At 49.5% G+C, this 19,403-nt stretch overlaps 1 protein-coding gene across 1 annotated transcript in view; it reads left to right on the top strand.

Annotated features, from left to right (window-relative positions):
* The window catches only part of prkcz (protein kinase C, zeta), a gene marked incomplete at its 5' end in the record, with an annotated part of 89,110 nt that overhangs the window by 4,306 nt on the left and 65,401 nt on the right, over positions 1 to 19,403 (top strand). Inside the window, 3 exons of the mRNA XM_084436360.1 lie at positions 7,625 to 7,746; positions 8,266 to 8,355; positions 9,266 to 9,316. Coding sequence (XP_084292486.1) covers positions 7,625 to 7,746; positions 8,266 to 8,355; positions 9,266 to 9,316 — 263 coding nt within the window. The remainder of the gene's footprint in view (positions 1 to 7,624; positions 7,747 to 8,265; positions 8,356 to 9,265; positions 9,317 to 19,403) is intronic.

The following is a 19,403-nucleotide window of genomic DNA, read 5'->3' as shown; positions in this document are numbered from 1 at the left end:
GGTTATTGGTTGACCTTGCTCTTGCATTGCTGACATAAGCACTCGGGAGATTTTGTTTTACAGGAAGGAAAAAAATCGAACGAAACAGAAATTTCGAACGATATTTGGCGTATATTGTTAAATAGGCACACACTATGACCAGGGATGCGATCCAAAATCGAAAAGATTTTTTATTTCATTGCGTCTTTTAAGGACAAGTACTGGGATGAACACAGGCGGATAGCAGTCTTGATGAGGACACTGGGAGCTAGAGACAGTACCAGGACTACTGGGCTGGAGGTGTCTACCACTGAGGAGGAGGAGGAGATGGGAGGAGGAGGAGGAGGAGATGGGAGGCAGGTGCGCTGATGGCAACGGGAGACGCATGTGAAACAGGAACCAGGGAGAGAGAGGGAGTAAGGAAGACACACACACAAACACACACACACACACACACACACACCCCACAGACATAGGACAGGGGAGACACTGGCCCAATCTTAAGGCTGGCCCATTGTCAAATGCACAAGGGCTCTTTGGCAGACATTTTGAGACCTTTATGCCCCCTTTCCATAAGTTCATAAGTACAGACAGAGTTTGATTTACGTTCTACAAAGCGTGCAGTAAAACATATAATTAAATCTAAATATAACACATATGAGCACGGAGAAAAAAACGCTAGGATCCTCGCCCATCAACTCAGGCAGACAGATCAATAATGAGTTAGGTGCAAAATGTATTGATCATGGGGAAATCAACTCTTGCTTTCAGGGCTTTTATTCTAAATTATACACGTCTGATTTATCAGAAGACATGTCCTGCTTGGAAAGCTTCTTTCAGAATCTTGATATCCCATCTGTTGATCCACAAGGAGCAGGTGAGCGAAGCCCCTTTCACAATTAATGGAATAATATCTACCATAACATCAATGCAGGTTGGGCAAGCCTCAGGGCCAGATTGCTATCCTACTGAATTTTTCAAAAAGTGTGCTAAGCAGCTAGCTCCTCGTCTGCACTCTCTGTTTCAAGAATCTTTTAATGACGTCTCTGCCCTCAACCCAATGCCAAGCAGTTATTTCTCTCATTCTTAAGGTAAAAACTCTCTTGAATGTAACTCGTATCGTCCAATTTCACTCCTCAATACTGATGTCTTAATTCTGAGGATTATGAGGGATTGGGACAGAATGATAACATGCATCCATACATCTTCTGTCTGTCTTCGGTACGTTGTAATTGAGTTTAACGTTTTTCACCGATTACGCTGGTCCAAAGACAGATTGTCAAAAATGTATCCTGATATATGGACCCACTCTGCGACAGGTGCATGCAGTTCTCTGCCACACTAGTACCATGGATGTATTACACATGTTCTGGACCTGCTCCAGACTGGGTCTACACTAGTACACATGTTCTGGACCTGCTCCAGACTGGGTCTACACTAGTACACATGTTCTGGACCTGCTCCAGACTGGGTCCACACTAGTACACATGTTCTGGACCTGCCCCAGACTGGGTCCACACTAGTACACATGTTCTGGACCGGTCCAGACTGGGTCCACACTAGTAGACATGTTCTGGACCTGCCCCAGACTGGGTCCACACTAGTACACATGTTCTGGACCTGATCCAGACTGGGTCCACACTAGTACACATGTTCTGGACCTGCTCCAGACTGGGTCCACACTAGTACACATGTTCTGGACCTGCTCCAGACTGGGTCCACACTAGTACACATGTTCTGGACCTGCCCCAGACTGGGTCTGAGGTCTGCCGGGTCAGAGGTATATATTTTCAGTCAGGTGTGCAAAAACCACCGCAGCAATTTTCACAAAACTCGGTGGAAGGGGTGTAGCATGGGCCAACTTAGAAGTTAGATCCATACAATTTTGGAGCAGGTCCGAATCACTGGGTGGATACTGTACACCAATGAAAATTAGAACAGAACTTGGCCATACAGTACTTGGACCATTTCACTTCACTGCATCTTTACGTCTCCTGCCAGGATTGCATATTGAGTGGATAAGACACCACTCTAATAGGATGAGTAATGTATTTAATGGGGGTAGCGGGTAGGAGAGACACCACCTCCTAAGAATTGACCAGACAGGGCTACCTCTTTCTTTGCATCTGTTTTACATACTGCAAACGGCACAGTGGCGCAGTACTTGGCACTGTCCCCTCACAGCAAGGCGTGGGTCCTGGGTTCGATTCCCGCTTGGAACGATGTTGACTCTGTGGATGTTCGATGTCCCAGGGTGGTCAGGTACTCAGGTGGGGTATCTCCTCCAGGGTGGTCAGGTGCTCAGGTAGGGTATCTCCTCCAGTGTGGTCAGGTGCTCAGGTGGGGTATCTCCTCCAGGGTGGTCAGGTACTCAGATGGGGTATCTCCCCAGGATGGTCAGGTACTCAGGTGGGGTATCTCCTCCAGGGTGGTCAGGTACTCAGGTGGGGTATCTCTTCCAGGGTGGTCAGGTACTCAGGTGGGGTATCTCCTCCAGGGTGGTCAGGTACTCAGGTGGGGTATCTCCTCCAGGGTGGTCAGGTACTCAGGTGGGGTATCTCCTCCAGGGTGGTCAGGTACTCAGGTGGGGTATCTCCTCCAGGGTGGTCAGGTACTCAGGTGGGGTATCTCCCAGGGTGGTCAGGTACTCAGGTGGGGTATCTCCTCCAGGGTGGTCAGGTACTCAATTGGGGTATCTCCTCCAGGGTGGTCAGGTACTCAGGTGGGGTATATCTTCCAGGGTGGTCAGGTACTCAGGTGGGGTATCTCCTCCAGGGTGGGCAGGTACTCAGGTGGGGTATCTCCTCCAGGGTGGTCAGGTACTCAGGTGGGGTATCTCCTCCAGGGTGGTCAGGTACTCAGGTGGGGTATCTCCTCCAGGGTGGTCAGGTGCTCAGGTGGGGTATCTCCCCCAGGGTGGTCAGGTACTCAGATGGGGTATCTCCCCCAGGGTGGTCAGGTACTCAGATGGGGTATCTCCCAGGGTGGTCAGGTACTCAGGTGGGGTATCTCCTCCAGGGTGGTCAGGTGCTCAGGTGGGGTATCTCCTCCAGGGTGGTCAGGTACTCAGATGGGGTATCTCCCAGGGTGGTCAGGTACTCAGGTGGGGTATCTCCTCCAGGGTGGTCAGTTGCTCAGGTGGGGTATCTCCTCCAGGGTGGTCAGGTACTCAGGTGGGGTATCTCCCCCAGGGTGGTCAGGTACTCAGGTGGGGTATCTCCCCCAGGGTGGTCAGGTACTCAGGTGGGGTATCTCCCTCAGGGTGGTCAGGTACTCAGGTGGGGTATCTCCTCCAGGGTGGTCAGGTACTCAGGTGGGGTATCTCCTCCAGGGTGGTCAGGTACTCAGGTGGGGTATCTCCTCCAGGGTGGTCAGGTACTCAGGTGGGGTATCTCCCCCAGGGTGGTCAGGTACTCAGGTGGGGTATCTCCCCCAGGGTGGTCAGGTACTCAGGTGGGGTATCTCCTCCAGGGTGGTCAGGTACTCAGGTGGGGTATCTCCTCCAGGGTGGTCAGGTACTCAGATGGGGTATCTCCTCCAGGGTGGTCAGGTACTCAGATGGGGTATCTCCTCCAGGGTGGTCAGGTGCTCAGGTGGGGTATCTCCTCCAGGGTGGTCAGGTACTCAGGTGGGGTATCTCCTCCAGGGTGGTCAGGTACTCAGGTGGGGTATCTCCCCCAGGGTGGTCAGGTACTCAGGTGGGGTATCTCCTCCAGGGTGGTCAGGTACTCAGGTGGGGTATCTCCCCCAGGATGGTCAGGTACTCAGGTGGGGTATCTCCTCCAGGGTGGTCAGGTACTCAGGTGGGGTATCTCCTCCAGGGTGGTCAGGTACTCAGGTGGGGTATCTCCTCCAGGGTGGTCAGGTACTCAGGTGGGGTATCTCCTCCAGGGTAGTCAGGTACTCAGATGGGGTATCTCCTCCAGGGTGGTCAGGTGCTCAGGTGGGGTATCTCCTCCAGGGTGGTCAGGTACTCAGGTGGGGTATCTCCTCCAGGGTGGTCAGGTACTCAGGTGGGGTATCTCCTCCAGGGTGGTCAGGTACTCAGGTGGGGTACAGTATCTCCTCCAGGGTGGTCAGGTACTCAGGTGGGGTATCTCTTCCAGGGTGGTCAGGTACTCAGGTGGGGTATCTCCTCCAGGGTGGTCAGGTACTCAGGTGGGGTATCTCCTCCAGGGTGGTCAGGTGCTCAGGTGGGGTATCTCCCCCAGGGTGGTCAGGTACTCAGGTGGGGTATCTCCTCCAGGGTGGTCAGGTACTCAGATGGGGTATCTCCTCCAGGGTGGTCAGGTACTCAGATGGGGTATCTCCTCCAGGGTGGTCAGGTGCTCAGGTGGGGTATCTCCTCCAGGGTGGTCAGGTACTCAGGTGGGGTATCTCCTCCAGGGTGGTCAGGTACTCAGGTGGGGTATCTCCCCCAGGGTGGTCAGGTGCTCAGGTGGGGTATCTCCTCCAGGGTGGTCAGGTACTCAGGTGGGGTATCTCCCCCAGGGTGGTCAGGTGCTCAGGTGGGGTATCTCCTCCAGGGTGGTCAGGTACTCAGGTGGGGTATCTCCCAGGGTGGTCAGGTACTCAGGTGGGGTATCTCCCCCAGGGTGGTCAGGTACTCAGGTGGGGTATCTCCTCCAGGGTGGTCAGGTACTCAGGTGGGGTATCTCCCCCAGGGTGGTCAGGTACTCAGGTAGGGTATCTTCTCCAGGGTGGTCAGGTATCTCCTGGGCCTTTCTATACGGAGTTTGCATGTTCTCCCCGTGTTCACAAGGGTTTCTTCCCAAGATCCCAAGTCAAAAAAAACATGTATATTGTAACTTGTACATTTGGAATTGAGTATTAGAGTTTATCTGTAGCATAATCTTGGAGCCGACGGCAACATTTCACTGTGACCGTACACCGTACATTACATGTGGCGAATAAAGGAATCTTGTATTTTGACATGCAATGGAACAGATGCTCTTCAGTCCTGTCCCTAACCAGGACATGGTCCTGTCCCTAACCAGGACATGGTCCTGTCCCTAACCAGGACATGGTCCTGTCCCTAACCAGGACATGGTCCTGTCCCTAACCAGGACTGCCTACTGCTCCTGGCTGTCCCTGGAGGAGGACAAATTCCACCAGCGACCTGAAGTTGCGTGTGTGTGTGTTGTGTGCTGTGTCACCACTCACGTGTGTGTGTCACTGCCACGTGGTTGAACGAAGACCCCTAGAGGCCCTGTAATGTTTAGGTGCGTGTCTCAGTCATTACTTTTCCAGGAAACCTTTCACAGACTTAGTTTCTCTCTTGTAAAACGTTCCTCCGCTGCAGTGGTAAGAATAAAACATAGTTTCGTGCAACTGAGAAACAAGGCCTACTCTTTTTTTTGCTGTATATAAAGAGAAAGCCTCAAGCAGAATGTTCCGGATTAAAAAATGTTTTCCACGCTACCTTTAGGTATGGCATATTTTAGATCTGTGAATAATACCCCCCCGCCATTTTCCCGACTGTTAAAATCTTGCCAAAGTCTCTCCCTCAATCAGTAGACTGAACATGCTAGGTGAGCGGCGTGGTGCCTCTTTTTTTTAGTTGAATTAAAAAAACAAACCATCCAAATCCTCCATTTTATTTTCCAGGTTCAACAAAATACAACGTGGTGAAACATGTGACGAGGCTGTCAGAGCGGGTTCACGTCTGCCAGTTCCAGCACCTCTGACACTCAAGACATTTTCTAAAACTCCCGTTTGCTACAAGCTCAACTTTTAAATTATTGAATAACCAACAGCAGTATTGGGGGATATTTAAGTCTAATCATGCAAGAAGTACAGAAGATCAAACTTGATAGATGAGGCCTACTCAAAGCCAAAATGTCAAATTTCTACTGACTCGAGTTTAGAACGGCGTTTCGCCTGTATGGTCCCATCTATGTCCATCACCAGGGTCACTAGCACCCTCTATGGTTTTGTATGTTAAGTCAGAAATTCTCAATTAATTATGAACACACTAGAAAACTATAAAATCCCAAATGAGTCACCACCACCTGACCTCTGTGTGTGTGTGTGTGTGTGTGTGTGTGTGTGTGTGTGTGTGTGTGTGTGTGTGTGTGTGTGTGTGTGTGTGTGTGGGTGTGGCTGTGTGTGTGTGGAAGGGTGCCATGTTGGCAGCGGATGTGCCCCAATGAGGAGAACTGGAGTTCTGCCTGCTGTGGCCCAAGCTGTTCCTATTCCTCCCTAGGAGCAAGAGTCCAAAAACAACCCAGTAGAAATACCACTCTACCTCCAAACCAGCAAATACCAACAACACATCCAATATCTGGCCTCAAATAATTAGTTGATGGCATATTATATAGTAGGCAACAGTTTTCAGATGTCCTTCATTCTATATATCTATATATATTTGCCCCTAAAGATAATTAAATTGATACAACCGACATGGCCTGATGAATGCTGGGCAGCCATTTTGTGCCAACAAAGAGTTGGTCAGAGGACCACTGTTGGCTGCAGTCGCCGCCATGATGCAGTCAACAGCTGAGAGTCTGCATCGATTTGTGCCAAAAACACAAAACAATTAGGGGTGTCTGCATCAATAGTTACCCTGGTAGCTCAGAACCGGGATGAATCGCTGCATCAGTAATGGGCTCAACACATCCATCCAAGCTGCTTTTGCAATCAATTTGCAATTAACTATCCCTGAAGCCAACTTTTTCTTTCTTTCTCATGTCAGAAAAAAAGAAAGGCCTTTGTCTCTTTTTTGTGGCTTTTACTGTCTGCGGTTTGCAATCGAGAACACTGAATCCACGTTGTAGCAGAAGTCAATAAGACTCATACACTGGTTGTGTTTGTGCGCTGAACTGTGCATTTGAATGTGCGGTGTATAAGTTGAGGGTGGATACCTTATATGCTATTTGTCTGGGTTGATAAGGCTCACCAGGACAGTGTGGTGCCAGATGGGTGTCACACCTGCTCTCTCCTCTGGTTGAGGAAAACACCGGCCAACATGTTAGCCACGGAACATTCTGGCAGCAGAAGCCTGTGTTCATCTGCCCCTTAAAGCTGGTTGTCATCCGCAGATGATTTAGAAACCTGCCCGGTACTTTACAACAAATATATCAGCCCTTGTTTTCCCTGAGGTGACTTTTAAGTAGCAATGGAAAAAAGAGTAGAGTTCGCTCACTGGAGGTTGTGGAAAAATGATGAAGATCGAATAAGATCGAAACGTCATGTTTGATAAACTACTGGGACCATTCCATTTTTCTATATGCTTCAGTGTGAGGACTACTCTTTTTATAATTCGCACTCCGGTTTGTCCTGCGCCTGGTCAGCATAGTGGATGTGGAAGCACTTTTTTCTTTTCAACTTTCAAGTAGCAGTCATGGGAATATTTGATGGATGGAAGTCCATAGAGATGATCTGTAATTCCCCTTGTATGAGAGACGTGGACTACACAATATACAGGCCGTTAACTGCTGGAGACCTTACTTGGGCATCGGCTTTTTACAAATCCCCTGTTTGTGCTGTATGCAAATCCTAGAAAAAAACGGCTCCTACAAAATGTATCAAACTTGTGCTTCTTCTTATTTTTTCTAACTGGTTTCTCCCTTAGAGCTGATCCAATCCACCGTGTTCTTGATTCGTGGCCTGATTGTTTACGTTTTGGGTTGTCGTGTCTCTGCAGGGACATGTTGATCACCGACCTGGCTACCACGGCGACCTACGCCGGCCTGTGCGAGGAGGTGAGGGAGATGTGCGGCGTCGCGCGGCAGCAGCCAATCACGCTCAAGTGGATCGACGACGAAGGTGGGTGGGTGCGGACGGACCTACACTTGTGCATGAGTGTACTGTAGGTGTGCTGCTTGTGTGTGTGTGTGTGTGCTTGGGTGTATGTGTGTGCTGCTTGTGTACAGTATGTGTGTGTGTGTGTGTCTGTGTGTGTGTGTGTGCTTGTGTGTGTCTGTGTGTGCTTGTGTGTGTGTGTGTGTGTGTGCTTGTGTGTCTGTGTGTGTGCTTGTGTGTGTGTGTGTGCTTGTGTGTCTGTGTGTGTGCTTGTGTGTGTGTGTATGTGGGTGAGCGGGAATCGAACCCGTGGCTTTCGGTTAATGTTACGCCTTGCGCAGTGAAAAACAGCGCTAGCCCACCTGCCTGTAAATCAGTAAAGAATGGGGTCTATTTTGCAAGCTGCTATTGCTCTCTTGAGCAAGGATATAAATAGGGTTCCCCACATGCTTCTGTGCCGCGTGTGTGTGTGTGCGCGTGTGTCTGTGTCTGTGCCGCGTGTCTGTGTGTGTGTGTGTGTGTGTGTGTGTGTGGTTTCTATAGGGGACCCGTGCACCATCTCGTCTCAGATGGAACTGGAGGAGGCTTTTCGCATCTACGGCCGCGGCAGGACCTCAGGACTCCTGCTGCATGGTGAGGGCTGCCTACCCGCTCACCTCCTCACTCCTTCTACTCACCTCCTCACTCCTACTCACCTCCTACTCACCTCCTCTCACCTCCTCTCACCTCCTCACTCCTCCTACTCACCTCCTCACACCTCCTCACACCTCCTCTCACCTCCTCACACCTCCTCACACCTCCTCTTAGAGTTAAAACAAAACATGGAGAAGCAGCATTCAGTTTTTATGCTCCACATATCTGGAACAAACTTCCAGAAAACTGCAGGTCTGCTGCAACTCTTGGTTCTTTTAAAACAAGCCTGAAGACTTTTCTTTTTGCCACTGCTTTCTAAGAGGAGCTATGTTTATCAGTATACTGCACTGTAACTTTTATTCCTGTATTCTATTTGTCCTGCTTTTTGTTTAAATGTCTATAATGACTTGCTTTTTGTTTTAATGCTTTTAATTTGTCCTGCCTTTTGTTTTAAATGTCTATAATGTCTTGCTTTTTGTTTTAATGCTTTTAATGTCTCATGTAAAGCACCTTGAATTGCCCTGTGGCTGAAATGTGCTATATAAATAAACTTGCCTTGCCTTGCCTTGCCTCTCACCTCCTACTCACCTCCTACTCACCTCCTCACTCCTCCTCTCAACTCCTCACTCCTCCTACTCTCCTTTTCACTGTCTTCTCTTCTCTCTACTCCTCCTCACAGCTCTCCTCCTCTTATTCGGCCTTCTCGCAAATTTTACCTGTCTTCACCTCATCTTGTCCTCTATTGTAAAAAGGTACTTCTGCAGAGAGAGAGAGGGAGAGAGAGAGAGAGAGAGAGAGAGTGTGTGTGTGTGTGTGTGTGTGTGTGTGTGTGTGTGTGTGTGTGTGTGTGTGTGTGTGTGTCTGTCTCTGCGTGTTTACTGATGCTTTATTTTTTATCGTTTTCATCCAGTCTTCCCCAGTATCCCGGAGAAGCCTGGTATGCCTTGTCCTGGAGAAGACAGTGAGTTCTAGTGACACACACACACACACACACACACACACACACACACACACACACACACACACACACACACACACACACACACTCTTGTCTAGTTCAAATACATTTCTTACAAAGCTCAGATATCCAAATCAAATCAAACTTCATTTGTATAGCGCTTTTCATACACAGAGGCATCACAATGCGCTTTACAGAGAGCAATGGAGGGGTGAACACAGGTCCCACCCAGGGCATTCTGGGAGATACGCGAGGCCCTGTGTGAAGTAGGCATTGCGAGGCCTTTATGCTCTATGCATGCATGTCTTTTTTTCCCCACATGGCACAAAATACGCACATCGTGCATCTTCCACGGTCGTGACGCGGCCTACCGTACGCTGCACTGCTAATTATAGACAATACAGGGCTGCCAGGTTTGACCAAAGGTTTGGAGTGACCCCCTTCCTGGTCCTACCTTTACATATTCCAGAGGGAAGCAAAAAAACAAACAAACAGTTCACCCAGGGGCTGAAAAAATGAGCTGTGAAAAATTCTTCCCTGACCGAGACGGTTGAGCAAGCTCCTGGAAAATGTTTGCCTATTGGCTAAGAACATTTACAGAACAATAAACACGGGCTAAATACTTCATAGGAGAGGCGTGACTACCAGTACAGTAGACACATAGTTACAGAGATGTTGCCTACATGGTCGGCCATTATGTCTTAGCTATCCCTGTAGTCCATAATAGGACATTTAAGTGGATCCTATAACAAAGCACAATAAACACTTAGCAGACAGATTCATAAAGAATGTAGAGTAAGCTAGGTATAGCCGCTAAGCAGAACACTTAGCAGACAGATTCATAAAGAATGTAGAGTAAGCTAGGTATAGCCGCTAAGCAGAACACTTAGCAGACAGATTCATAAAGAATATAGAGTACGCTAGGTATAGCCGCTAAGCAGAAGTAGAGAGACAAAAAGCAGAGAGACAAGAGTAAAAAGGGGGGAGTGACTAGATACTGTAGGGACAGCTGGCGACACAGTGGGATGGAGCTCGACCCGAGCATGGCAGGGGGCCTCTCCGGGGGCCATGGGGGGCCATAAGGAGGACCTTGGCCGGGAAAAAGGGGGGGGGGTTCTCCGGGACCTGGGTGTAGTACAAGAGGGAGAGACACTAGGGAGGAGGGAGGAAGACAGGGTTAGGGGCTGTATACAGTAAGAGGGAGAGACACTAGGGAGGGGAGAGGAAGACAGGGTTAGTAGCTGCACTGGACCTCTACAGCAAACACGGGGGTTTCTACTGGACTCAGGGTGGTCTGCAGGTGACAGAGGGGTGTCTACAGGACCCTAACCCTAACCCTAGAAAGTAGGAGGGAGCGGCAAAGATAAACCGTCCTGGAAAACCAGACTCATCGTAAAATTTTTCACGATGATTCTGGACCCAGAGCGATGTGAGTGGGTGGGAGTACTCGCCTTGACAGATGAACTCCTTCAGCCAATCACTGTAACAAAACATAGATCAAACTTTTGCCAAATCCAGTCGGAAGAATCGCAAAAATGTATTTTCCACTCAGAAACTCAGCCAGTGCATACTCTTCCTTTTCTGCAATAAATTCAACTATGGCTGTGTTTATTCTTCTAATGTTAACGTTACCACTCATTGCTTGGGGAGCTGCCATTACTGTTCTACTACTAGCGTACTCCTGTATTTCACCTCATCATCTACAGGAACCAATCAGTGGCTGGGGGCGGAACAGCAGTTCAAATGCTGTCTCCTGATTGGTGCCCCATTTTCTGGGAAAACTCAAATCGCTCTGGGCGGGTGAAAGTCCAGACTCATAGTGAAAACTTCAACAACAACAAAATCACAATGAGTCTGGTTTACCAGGCTAAGGACAAACCGCTCATCAGTATTTCAACATCCATCCTCAGAAATGTGGAGTAAGCAATCACCTCCGATTGATCGCCTCATTGACTTGAGACTCAAGACGGACTGTTGATCACTACGGAAATCCGTTCACTTATTTCCTTTGGGACCTTTGGACTCATGATGGAAATCTGCCTATGGTCTTGGATGCACCACAACTGTGTGGTATCTGATGCTCCATTGCTACCTGGTGTCTATTGTCTATGAGCTGCAGGGTCGTGTCTTGGTAAAGCTACTCTATATAGCGTTGGGGCGTCTGTGGCTCAGTGGTAGAGCGGGTCGTCCAATGATCGTAGGTTTGGCGGCCTCCTCCTGTCCATGTCGAAGCGTCCTTGGGTAAGACACTGAACCTTAAATTGCTATGAGCCCAATGAGCAGGCTAGCATGGCAGTTCTCCCTTTCTCCTCCTCTCTGAAGCTTGCTCCTCCTCTCCTCCTCCTCTCTGAAGCCTGCTCCTCTTCTCCTCCTCTCTGAAGCCTGCTCTTTCTCCTCTTCTCCTCCTCTCTGAAGCCTGCTCTTTCTCTTCTCCTCCTCTCCTCCTCTCTGAAGCCTGCTCTTTCTCCTCCTCTCCTCCTCTCTGAAGCCTGCTCTTTCTCTCTTTCTCCTCTTCTCCTCCTCTCTGCCCTCTGGGTCTTGTGCTTTTTCTCTTCTTGTCTTTTCCCAGAAACGGAGGCCTGCCATTTCTCTCCCTCATCTGTCTCTGTTTCTTTTTATTCATTTTTATTCATACGGTACGACACTTTATTTTCTTCCATCCCTCACTTTTTCTGCTCCAATCGTTCTCCTTTTCCATTCGGACGCAGACGGAGGTTTTCATCCTCTTATTTTCATTCCCACTCCCCTTTTTCCCCTCCAACCCTGAAATCTCCATATTCTCTCAGTCTTACGTCTCTGTCCCTCAATCGACTGTCTGACCCCTCCCCCTCGGGTCTGACCCCTCCCCCTCGTGTCTGACCCCTCCCCCTCGGGTCTGACCCCTCCCCTCGGGTCTCGTGTTACGATGCAACACTCCTGTCTTCAACGCAGAGCTGAAGGGTTATCAATCAGAGGGCTCCTCTAGTGGGCTGTGATGCTCCGGTCACACACATGACCGCCTGTGAAGTTATTGTCTGCTATACTTCGATATACTTCCATCTTCTGTATTACTCCCCTGTGTTATGTGTGTATCTTGCATCTCTCTCTCTCTCTCTCTCCCTCTCTCTCTCTCTCTCCCCCTCTCCCTCTCTCCCTCTCTCTCTCCCTCTCTCCCTCTCTCTCTCTCTCCCTCCCTCTCTCCCTCTCTCCCTCTCTCTCTCTCTCTCTCTCTCTCTCTCTCCCTTCTCCCTCCCTCTCTCCCTCTCTCCCTCTCTCCCTCTCTCCCTCTCTCCCTCTCCCTCTCCCTCTCCCTCTCCCTCTCTCTCTCTCTCTCTCTCTCCCTCCCTCTCTCCCTCTCTCTCTCTCTCTCTCTCTCTCATATGTAGTCTCGTGTTGCTTGGCGCACTCCCTCCCTCCATCCATTTGCAGCGACAGCATGTTTTGCCAGCCAGTGGGCCGCAGTCCTGAGTGTGTCTGCATGTGCATACTGGGCGTGTGCGTGTGTGTGTGTGTGTGTGTGTGTGTGTGTCTGATGTGAGGGACGTCTGCGCCCTGTCCTGAGGCAGACCCTTCCCTCGCTCTATGAAGAGAACACAGCTCCCGAATGCTGACCGGCAGTCCGTAGGTACGTACCGTAGCGTAGCCCGGGGACTAACATGCGGCAGACACACTCTCTCTGCTCTGTTAAGTGTGTAGCGTTCATACGCCGTGTCTGTGTTGGATGTGTGCCATGTAAATCAAGTGCTCTTTAGTTTGCTCCTCCCTGCTGGGTTTGTCGTTATCCTACGGTCTCTCCTACGGACTATTTTTAGGCTCGTCAGGCCAGCTGTTGGTGGCTGCCGTGAGGTGTTCTGTGCTTGCTGTACCCTCGGTGCTAAGATGCAGACGTTCTTGTGGAGGAGTTGAGTGGGAGGGGAGGGAGGAGGAGGAGAGGGAGCAGGAGGTGGGTTTGGGAAGAGATGGATGATGGGAAACGGGGACGAGCAGCAGGAAGAGAACGGGGGTTCGGGATAGAGCCGTAGCGTGGAAGCAATAAACCGTAGCGCGCCAAGAGCGCGTGTGAAGCTAGTGATTTTGAAGAGGGGCGCGTGGAGCGGGGCTGAATTGATCACGGCGTGCGTTTGGAAGGAGTTCGCCGCCGTAGCCGAGTCCTCCTCGTGGTTCAGTGCGATCGTGGCGGCGTTCGGTCACCGTGGTGCAGCCCACAGGGGTGGGGCGTGTCCAGCAGGGTGTCCGAATGTCATAGTGCTCCTGGTGTGTGTGTGTGTGTGTGTGTGTGTGTGTGTGTGTGTGTGTGTGTGTGTGTTGTATCTCTGATCACTTCATCTAATAGCATTAAGCAATTCACCCAACTCTTTCTAGTAAAATATGATCTTGATTGGACAATAAAGTTGTTTTTCCAGCATGCGGGATCGACAAAGCTTTTCGAGCTGAACGTCACCATTTGAGCAGTCAGCCTCGTGTAGTAAGGGGACAGAATGGCCTAGGAGGAGGGGTCTCAGCCACACTGCCTTCTATCCACGCCTCATTGGCTAAGTGGAAGTGAGGTCACAGAGTGTATTTGCTTAGTCAGTGTAATTACAACCACCACACCTCTTGTCAGGGCGGGGTTGTTGTACTGTTCATTTCCGTTCGTGTACCACTTTTGGGAATTGGTTTCGGAAATACTAGAGCCCCCTTATTATAGAATCCCGAAGGAATTTCCTTAGAAATGTCCAACAACCGTTTTTTTTTTTTCAACTGCAAGACAATCTGTTGGTCTAAAATTAGAAGCAAGTCTGTCAGATTCATTTATTTGACCAAGGTGACTTTATATCCTGGAATCAGATTACAAGCAAATGATAAAGTTGTCCTTAGGAAGCATGGCGTTATGCATTAAGGGCGTTGCTAAGTGATGAATTTTGCAAGACAACAACATTCTTACTATCTCTAAGTAAGGAAATCACGCTAGATATCCGACCCCCCTGTAATGTTCTGAACAGATTCGTTTATGAACCTTGACCTCATTGATCCTAAAGGGCAATACCAGAATAGCTGTGCTCACGGCATGTACATGTATTTAATACAGGCACTAGTGATGTCTTACTGGGCGGCTGTAGCTCAGTTGGTAGAGCGGGTCGTTCAGTGATCGAAGGGTCAGCGGTTCGAATCCCAGCTCCGACTGTCCACATGTCGAAGTGTCCTTGAGCAAAGACACCTAACCCCAAATTGCTCCCAATGAGCAGGTTAGCACCTTGCATGGCAGCTACCGCCATTGGTGTGTGAGTGTGTGTGTGAATGGGTGAATGAGAGGCCATTGTAAAGCGCTTTGAGTGCCGCTAAGGTGGAAAAGCGCTATATAAGTGCAGTCCATTTACCATTTACCATTTACTGGACAGCGTGGAACTGAACTATCGGTCAGAATTGTATTTATTTATTTATTGTATTTATTTATTTGTATCCTTTATTTATCCCGGAAATGTCCCATTGAGATACAAGATCTCTTCTTCCAGGGAGTCGTGGCCAAGACGACATACAGATACTTGCATGCGTAAAATCAACTACATACGCACACACCCACACACACACTCACACGAGCCTGAATCAGTACGCCAGCGTGCAAGAATATGCTGTTCTTGGAAGGAATTGATGGGCAGTTGCTGAATTTCACTAATTGAAAAGTGAACGATGGGTCCAATTGTGAAAATGTAATTGTGGCGGTTGGTTTGAGCGTTTCATGGAGCTGAAGTAATATTAGTAGTTTGTGCAGCAGTCCTCAGTGTGAACCCAGATGGCCCTCAGCACTGTGTATTAGCTGGCATGAATCCTCAAAAGACAAGAGTTTACAAGAAAAGACTTAGCTTCCCTCCCCCTAATGTTGCACATTGATTCAGGCTTGTGTGTGTGTGTGTGTGTGTGTGTGCGTGCGCACACACTGCTCAGACTGTAAGCGTGAACAGACCCCCCTCTGTGTGGGATGAGTGGAGGGAGGTGGAGGGGGGGAGAGGGGGGGGGGGGGGTGGACGAAAGCCCCGGGCGACAGAGGCTGCCTGCACCGGGCTCTCCGGCGGTCCCCGCGCCTCCTCCTCCTCCTCCTCCTCCTCCACCACCGTCCTCATCCGCTCCACGTTTTCCCAGCAGCCTCAGCTCTGTGCCACCTCTCTCTTGGGACGCTGCTAGCCCTGTGTGCCTGGCTACATCACAGAGAGAGAAAGAGAGAGATGGAGAGAGGGGGAGAGCGTTGTAGCGTGAGATATCTCTTAATGTACAAGGCGGCCACTCCCCCTTTTTGTCCTCGTCTCTCATCGGGAGTCCTTCGGAAGCGGACGACGTTCTAGGAGAGGAGAGGAGGCGTCAGGGAGGGACAACAGAGCAGAGAACCGGGGAGAATTAAATCGCTGCCCCCCCCCCCCACCCCCCGAAAAGGAGGGCAACACTGACAGCTGTAGCCGCCGTGCTACAGGGAGGGAGAAAGGGGGAGGAGAGAGGGAGGGAGGGAGGGGTGGAGAGGCAGAGCGCGAGCGAGCGAGGGAGGAAATAATTAAATAAGTCACCGGAGGAGAGGCGAGGGAGAGAGAGAGAGAGAGAGAGAGAGAGAGAGGACAGGAGGGGATGTAGCCCTGTTTCCCTGCCGGCTAGGCGTACACACCAGCCCGGACGATGTGCTGAAGGAGACGGAGAGCAGCGGAGGAGAGGAACCGGTGAGCACCCTTATCCGCCCTTCCTCCATCCATCCCCCCATCCATCCCTCCATCCCTCCCTCCATCCATCCATCCATCCGGTCTGTCCGTCTCTCGGCTGTGGACAATAGATTTTGACGGTCATGTCATCCCCTTGGATTTAGCGCGCGTGTGCGCTTGCGTTCTGCCTCTGTGGTGCGTGCGTGTGTGTGTGTGCGTGTGTGTGTGTGTGCGCGCGCGTCCATCCACTCATATTGCAGGCAGTGATTGTGTGTGGTGATGCGTGCTACAGCACCTGCTAGCGAGGCTGTCTGTCTGCTAGCGGTTGCTCCCGGCTACTGAAGCCGCCTGCTGGCTAACGAACCCTTGGCCTGCTGGGTAACGAACCCTTGGCCTGCTGGGTAACGAACCCCTGGCTTGCGGGGTATCCAACCCCTGGCCTGTCGTCTCGGTGGCTGTACCCCGTTCTCCGAAAGGCTGTGGACTTGTTGAGGAGTGTGGCACCGTGTGTGTGTGTGTGTGTGTGTGTGTGTGTGTGTATACATGTTTCTAGGCACAGCAGTCTGAGTGTGAGTGTGTGTGTGCAGATGTGTGTGTGTGTGTGTGTGTATACATGTTTCTAGGCACAGCAGTCTGAGTGTGAGGTGTGTGTGCAGATGTGTGTGTGTGTATACATGTTTGTAGGCACAGCAGTCTGTTTGAGTGTGAGTGTGTGTTTGTGCAGAATTGTCTACGGTGGTGTGTGTGTGTGTGTGTGTGTGTGTGTGCGCGTGCGCGCCTGCTGCCTACCTGATAAGAGTCAGTGCTACAGAGGAGAGGCGCAAGAACAGGGCAAGGCGAGCATCTTCCTCCTCGTTTCTCCACCACCACCATCAACAGAGGCACAAAGGAAGCACAACTTCACAGATAGGGCCCCCCCCTGCTCCTCGCCTCATCAAAGGAGGACAAAATGCATCCTAAAACGGAGGACGGTATGTGGAGCATGTTTCCGTCTGAGGAAGGAAAAAAACGACCGGTCCTGTGTGGATCTGTTGAACGTGTGTGTTGATATGCTTCCGTGAGTCAACGTGTTTCATTCTCAGTGTTGTATAACCGAAGGACTGTGACTAGTGCATGTGAATTCAGGATTTTCTGAAGGGGGGGTGGGGGGGGGTTAGGAAGCTTAGCTGGTGACTTATTATCAGTTGCGGTGGTTTGATATTGCGTATTGTTCGGTGTCTTAAGGGAGGGGGTCTCTCCAAAATAGTCTTGTCCATAATTCACTCCCTTTGACTAGCATAATAAGCGCAGGGAGTGCTAATAGCTATTGTGGCTGATAAGCAAAATACCGGCTAGCTAGCTAGCTTTGGGCTAAAGAATAGTAGGGTTGGGGAAAAATGCTGTTTTGCTCAGGGGGAGTGGTTGGTGTGTCGTTTAGCAGATGTAGCTAGATATTGCCACAAAACGTGTCTTTGGCCGGCTTCCTGCCCTAGCTGGTGATTCTACTGGTAGTGGAGCCGTGTCTGGGAACAAAAGGCAGATTGTCTTGAGTTGTCGGTTGAAAAAGATACTTTCTTTTTGAGCATGTGCATCTGTGTTGAAATGGGTTCTCCCGCATTCTTCTGTCTGTCTGTCTGTCTGTCTGTCTGTCTGTCTGTCTGTCTGTCTGTCTGTCTGTCTGTCTGTCTCTCTCTCTCTCTCTCTCTCTCTCTCTCTCCCCCCCCCCTCTCTCTCTCTCTCTCTCTCTCTCTCTCACATTCACCCCTCAAGCTCAGTGACACTGTAGGTGAGAAGCCAGGTATAGTATGGGTCTCATATAGGGACATAAACAGGTGTTGGATAGAAGAGTAATATCTTGCAGATGCAGTGGCAGAAATAGATGTGGTGGATTTACAGTTGGTATTCAGCCATAGGTGATGAAGCAGTTTCAGACTCTGCCTCCTTGCCCTTGGCTTGCTAACGGCACTGCTGGGACCTGAATGTGGAGATTGGGGACAGGCTTGTGGTACAGAAGCTGTATTTAGCTGCAGCCTCCCGTACCCCATGCAATCTGAGTCGTCCACTGTATTGATCCAGGAGCTATATCAGTATTTATACCTCTGTGTGATATTGGTGTTTGTCTGTGTGTGTATGTGAGGAGTAATTTGTCCCTGACCGTCAGATGTAGACCTGGTCTAGATGATGGTGTGTATGAGCGAGTCCTTATGTCCAGGATGATGCTGTGTAGACATGGGGCTCTCAGCAGGCCGGCTGTTGATACGGGATGATATCAATACACAGTCACCCAAGAACTTATACACGCTTATACACACACACACACCTTCACACGGCACATGTTACTAAACAGATTCACATAAACTGATCACAAGCGATAACGACCGCATCATGTTTTATATAACTTGAGAGACGTCGGTCTCCATTATCTGGTGGCACAAGGCTACCATGGAAACTCACCCACAAAGCATCCAGTTATGTAAGCAGATGAGTGCTGGATTGTAATTTGAAATAAGCGTTCTTTACCCTCTTACACACCACGGTTTGCTTGTTTGTTTGAATGAAACGATATACTGGTACGGTGCTACACACTGTTTAAGGGACTTTGCCAACCAAGATAATAATTAATAACATCCATATACTTAGTCATGATAGAGAATCTGATATCAGTGTACATTTCTGTTGTTCCTCAGAGGACTGGAGTTGTTCTATTATTAGCAATGAGCTGTTTAGAGTATTGATATTATCTTACAGTCAGATGTTGGAGATCTGTATAAAGCAGGCAACAACTGTAGTGAATGTCTGTGTACAACCAATTTCAAGATGAAGATTTAAGATCTTGAATTTGATTGTGTACACAGACATTCACTATAGTTCTTTTTGCCTGTTATGATGAAGACTACTGTACATTATGTATTTGGGAATCATGGGAAAGTTTAATTGCCAATTTACTGTTAAAATCAATTTCCTTATACAGTACCATTGCGTTACATTTGACAAATTGTGTTTAAACGGTAGCAGCAGGAAAATATGGGCTCAGTGACTGATGTGGTTGCTTATCGTAATGTCTTGTCCCCCAGGGTATAAGATGAACAGGCACTCCGACCTTTGAACTGTGTGAAGAAGACGCCTTCTTGTCTCCCAGAAGTCTCAAGGCGGATATAAGCCTTATCGGCCACATTAAGAGTGAGCGGTTTCGCTTTCACTTGCTCTTCCAGTGACATTGTCCAGGACAACCTCGCAGAGAATATTTTCAATAGTCAATATACTCTTGTGTAGGGAATACAGCGTTGCCTTTGTATTTCAATATATATATATAGGTCCATGCTTTGATGTGTTTTTAGGAATCATGTGGCGCTACTGTAAATCTTTCTCTCAAGTTTGCCAGAAACATCCCGCAAGCTCTCACATCACACAAGGAAAAGTTGGATGAATGAAACTTTTGTGTGCGTATTGATAAAGGAGCTTTGACATAGAAA

The sequence above is a fragment of the Borostomias antarcticus genome (assembly GCF_949987555.1).
Source record: "Borostomias antarcticus genome assembly, chromosome: 3".
In the NCBI taxonomy this organism is placed as follows: Eukaryota; Metazoa; Chordata; class Actinopteri; order Stomiiformes; family Stomiidae; genus Borostomias; species Borostomias antarcticus.
This window is presented reverse-complemented; position numbering and strand designations above follow the sequence as displayed.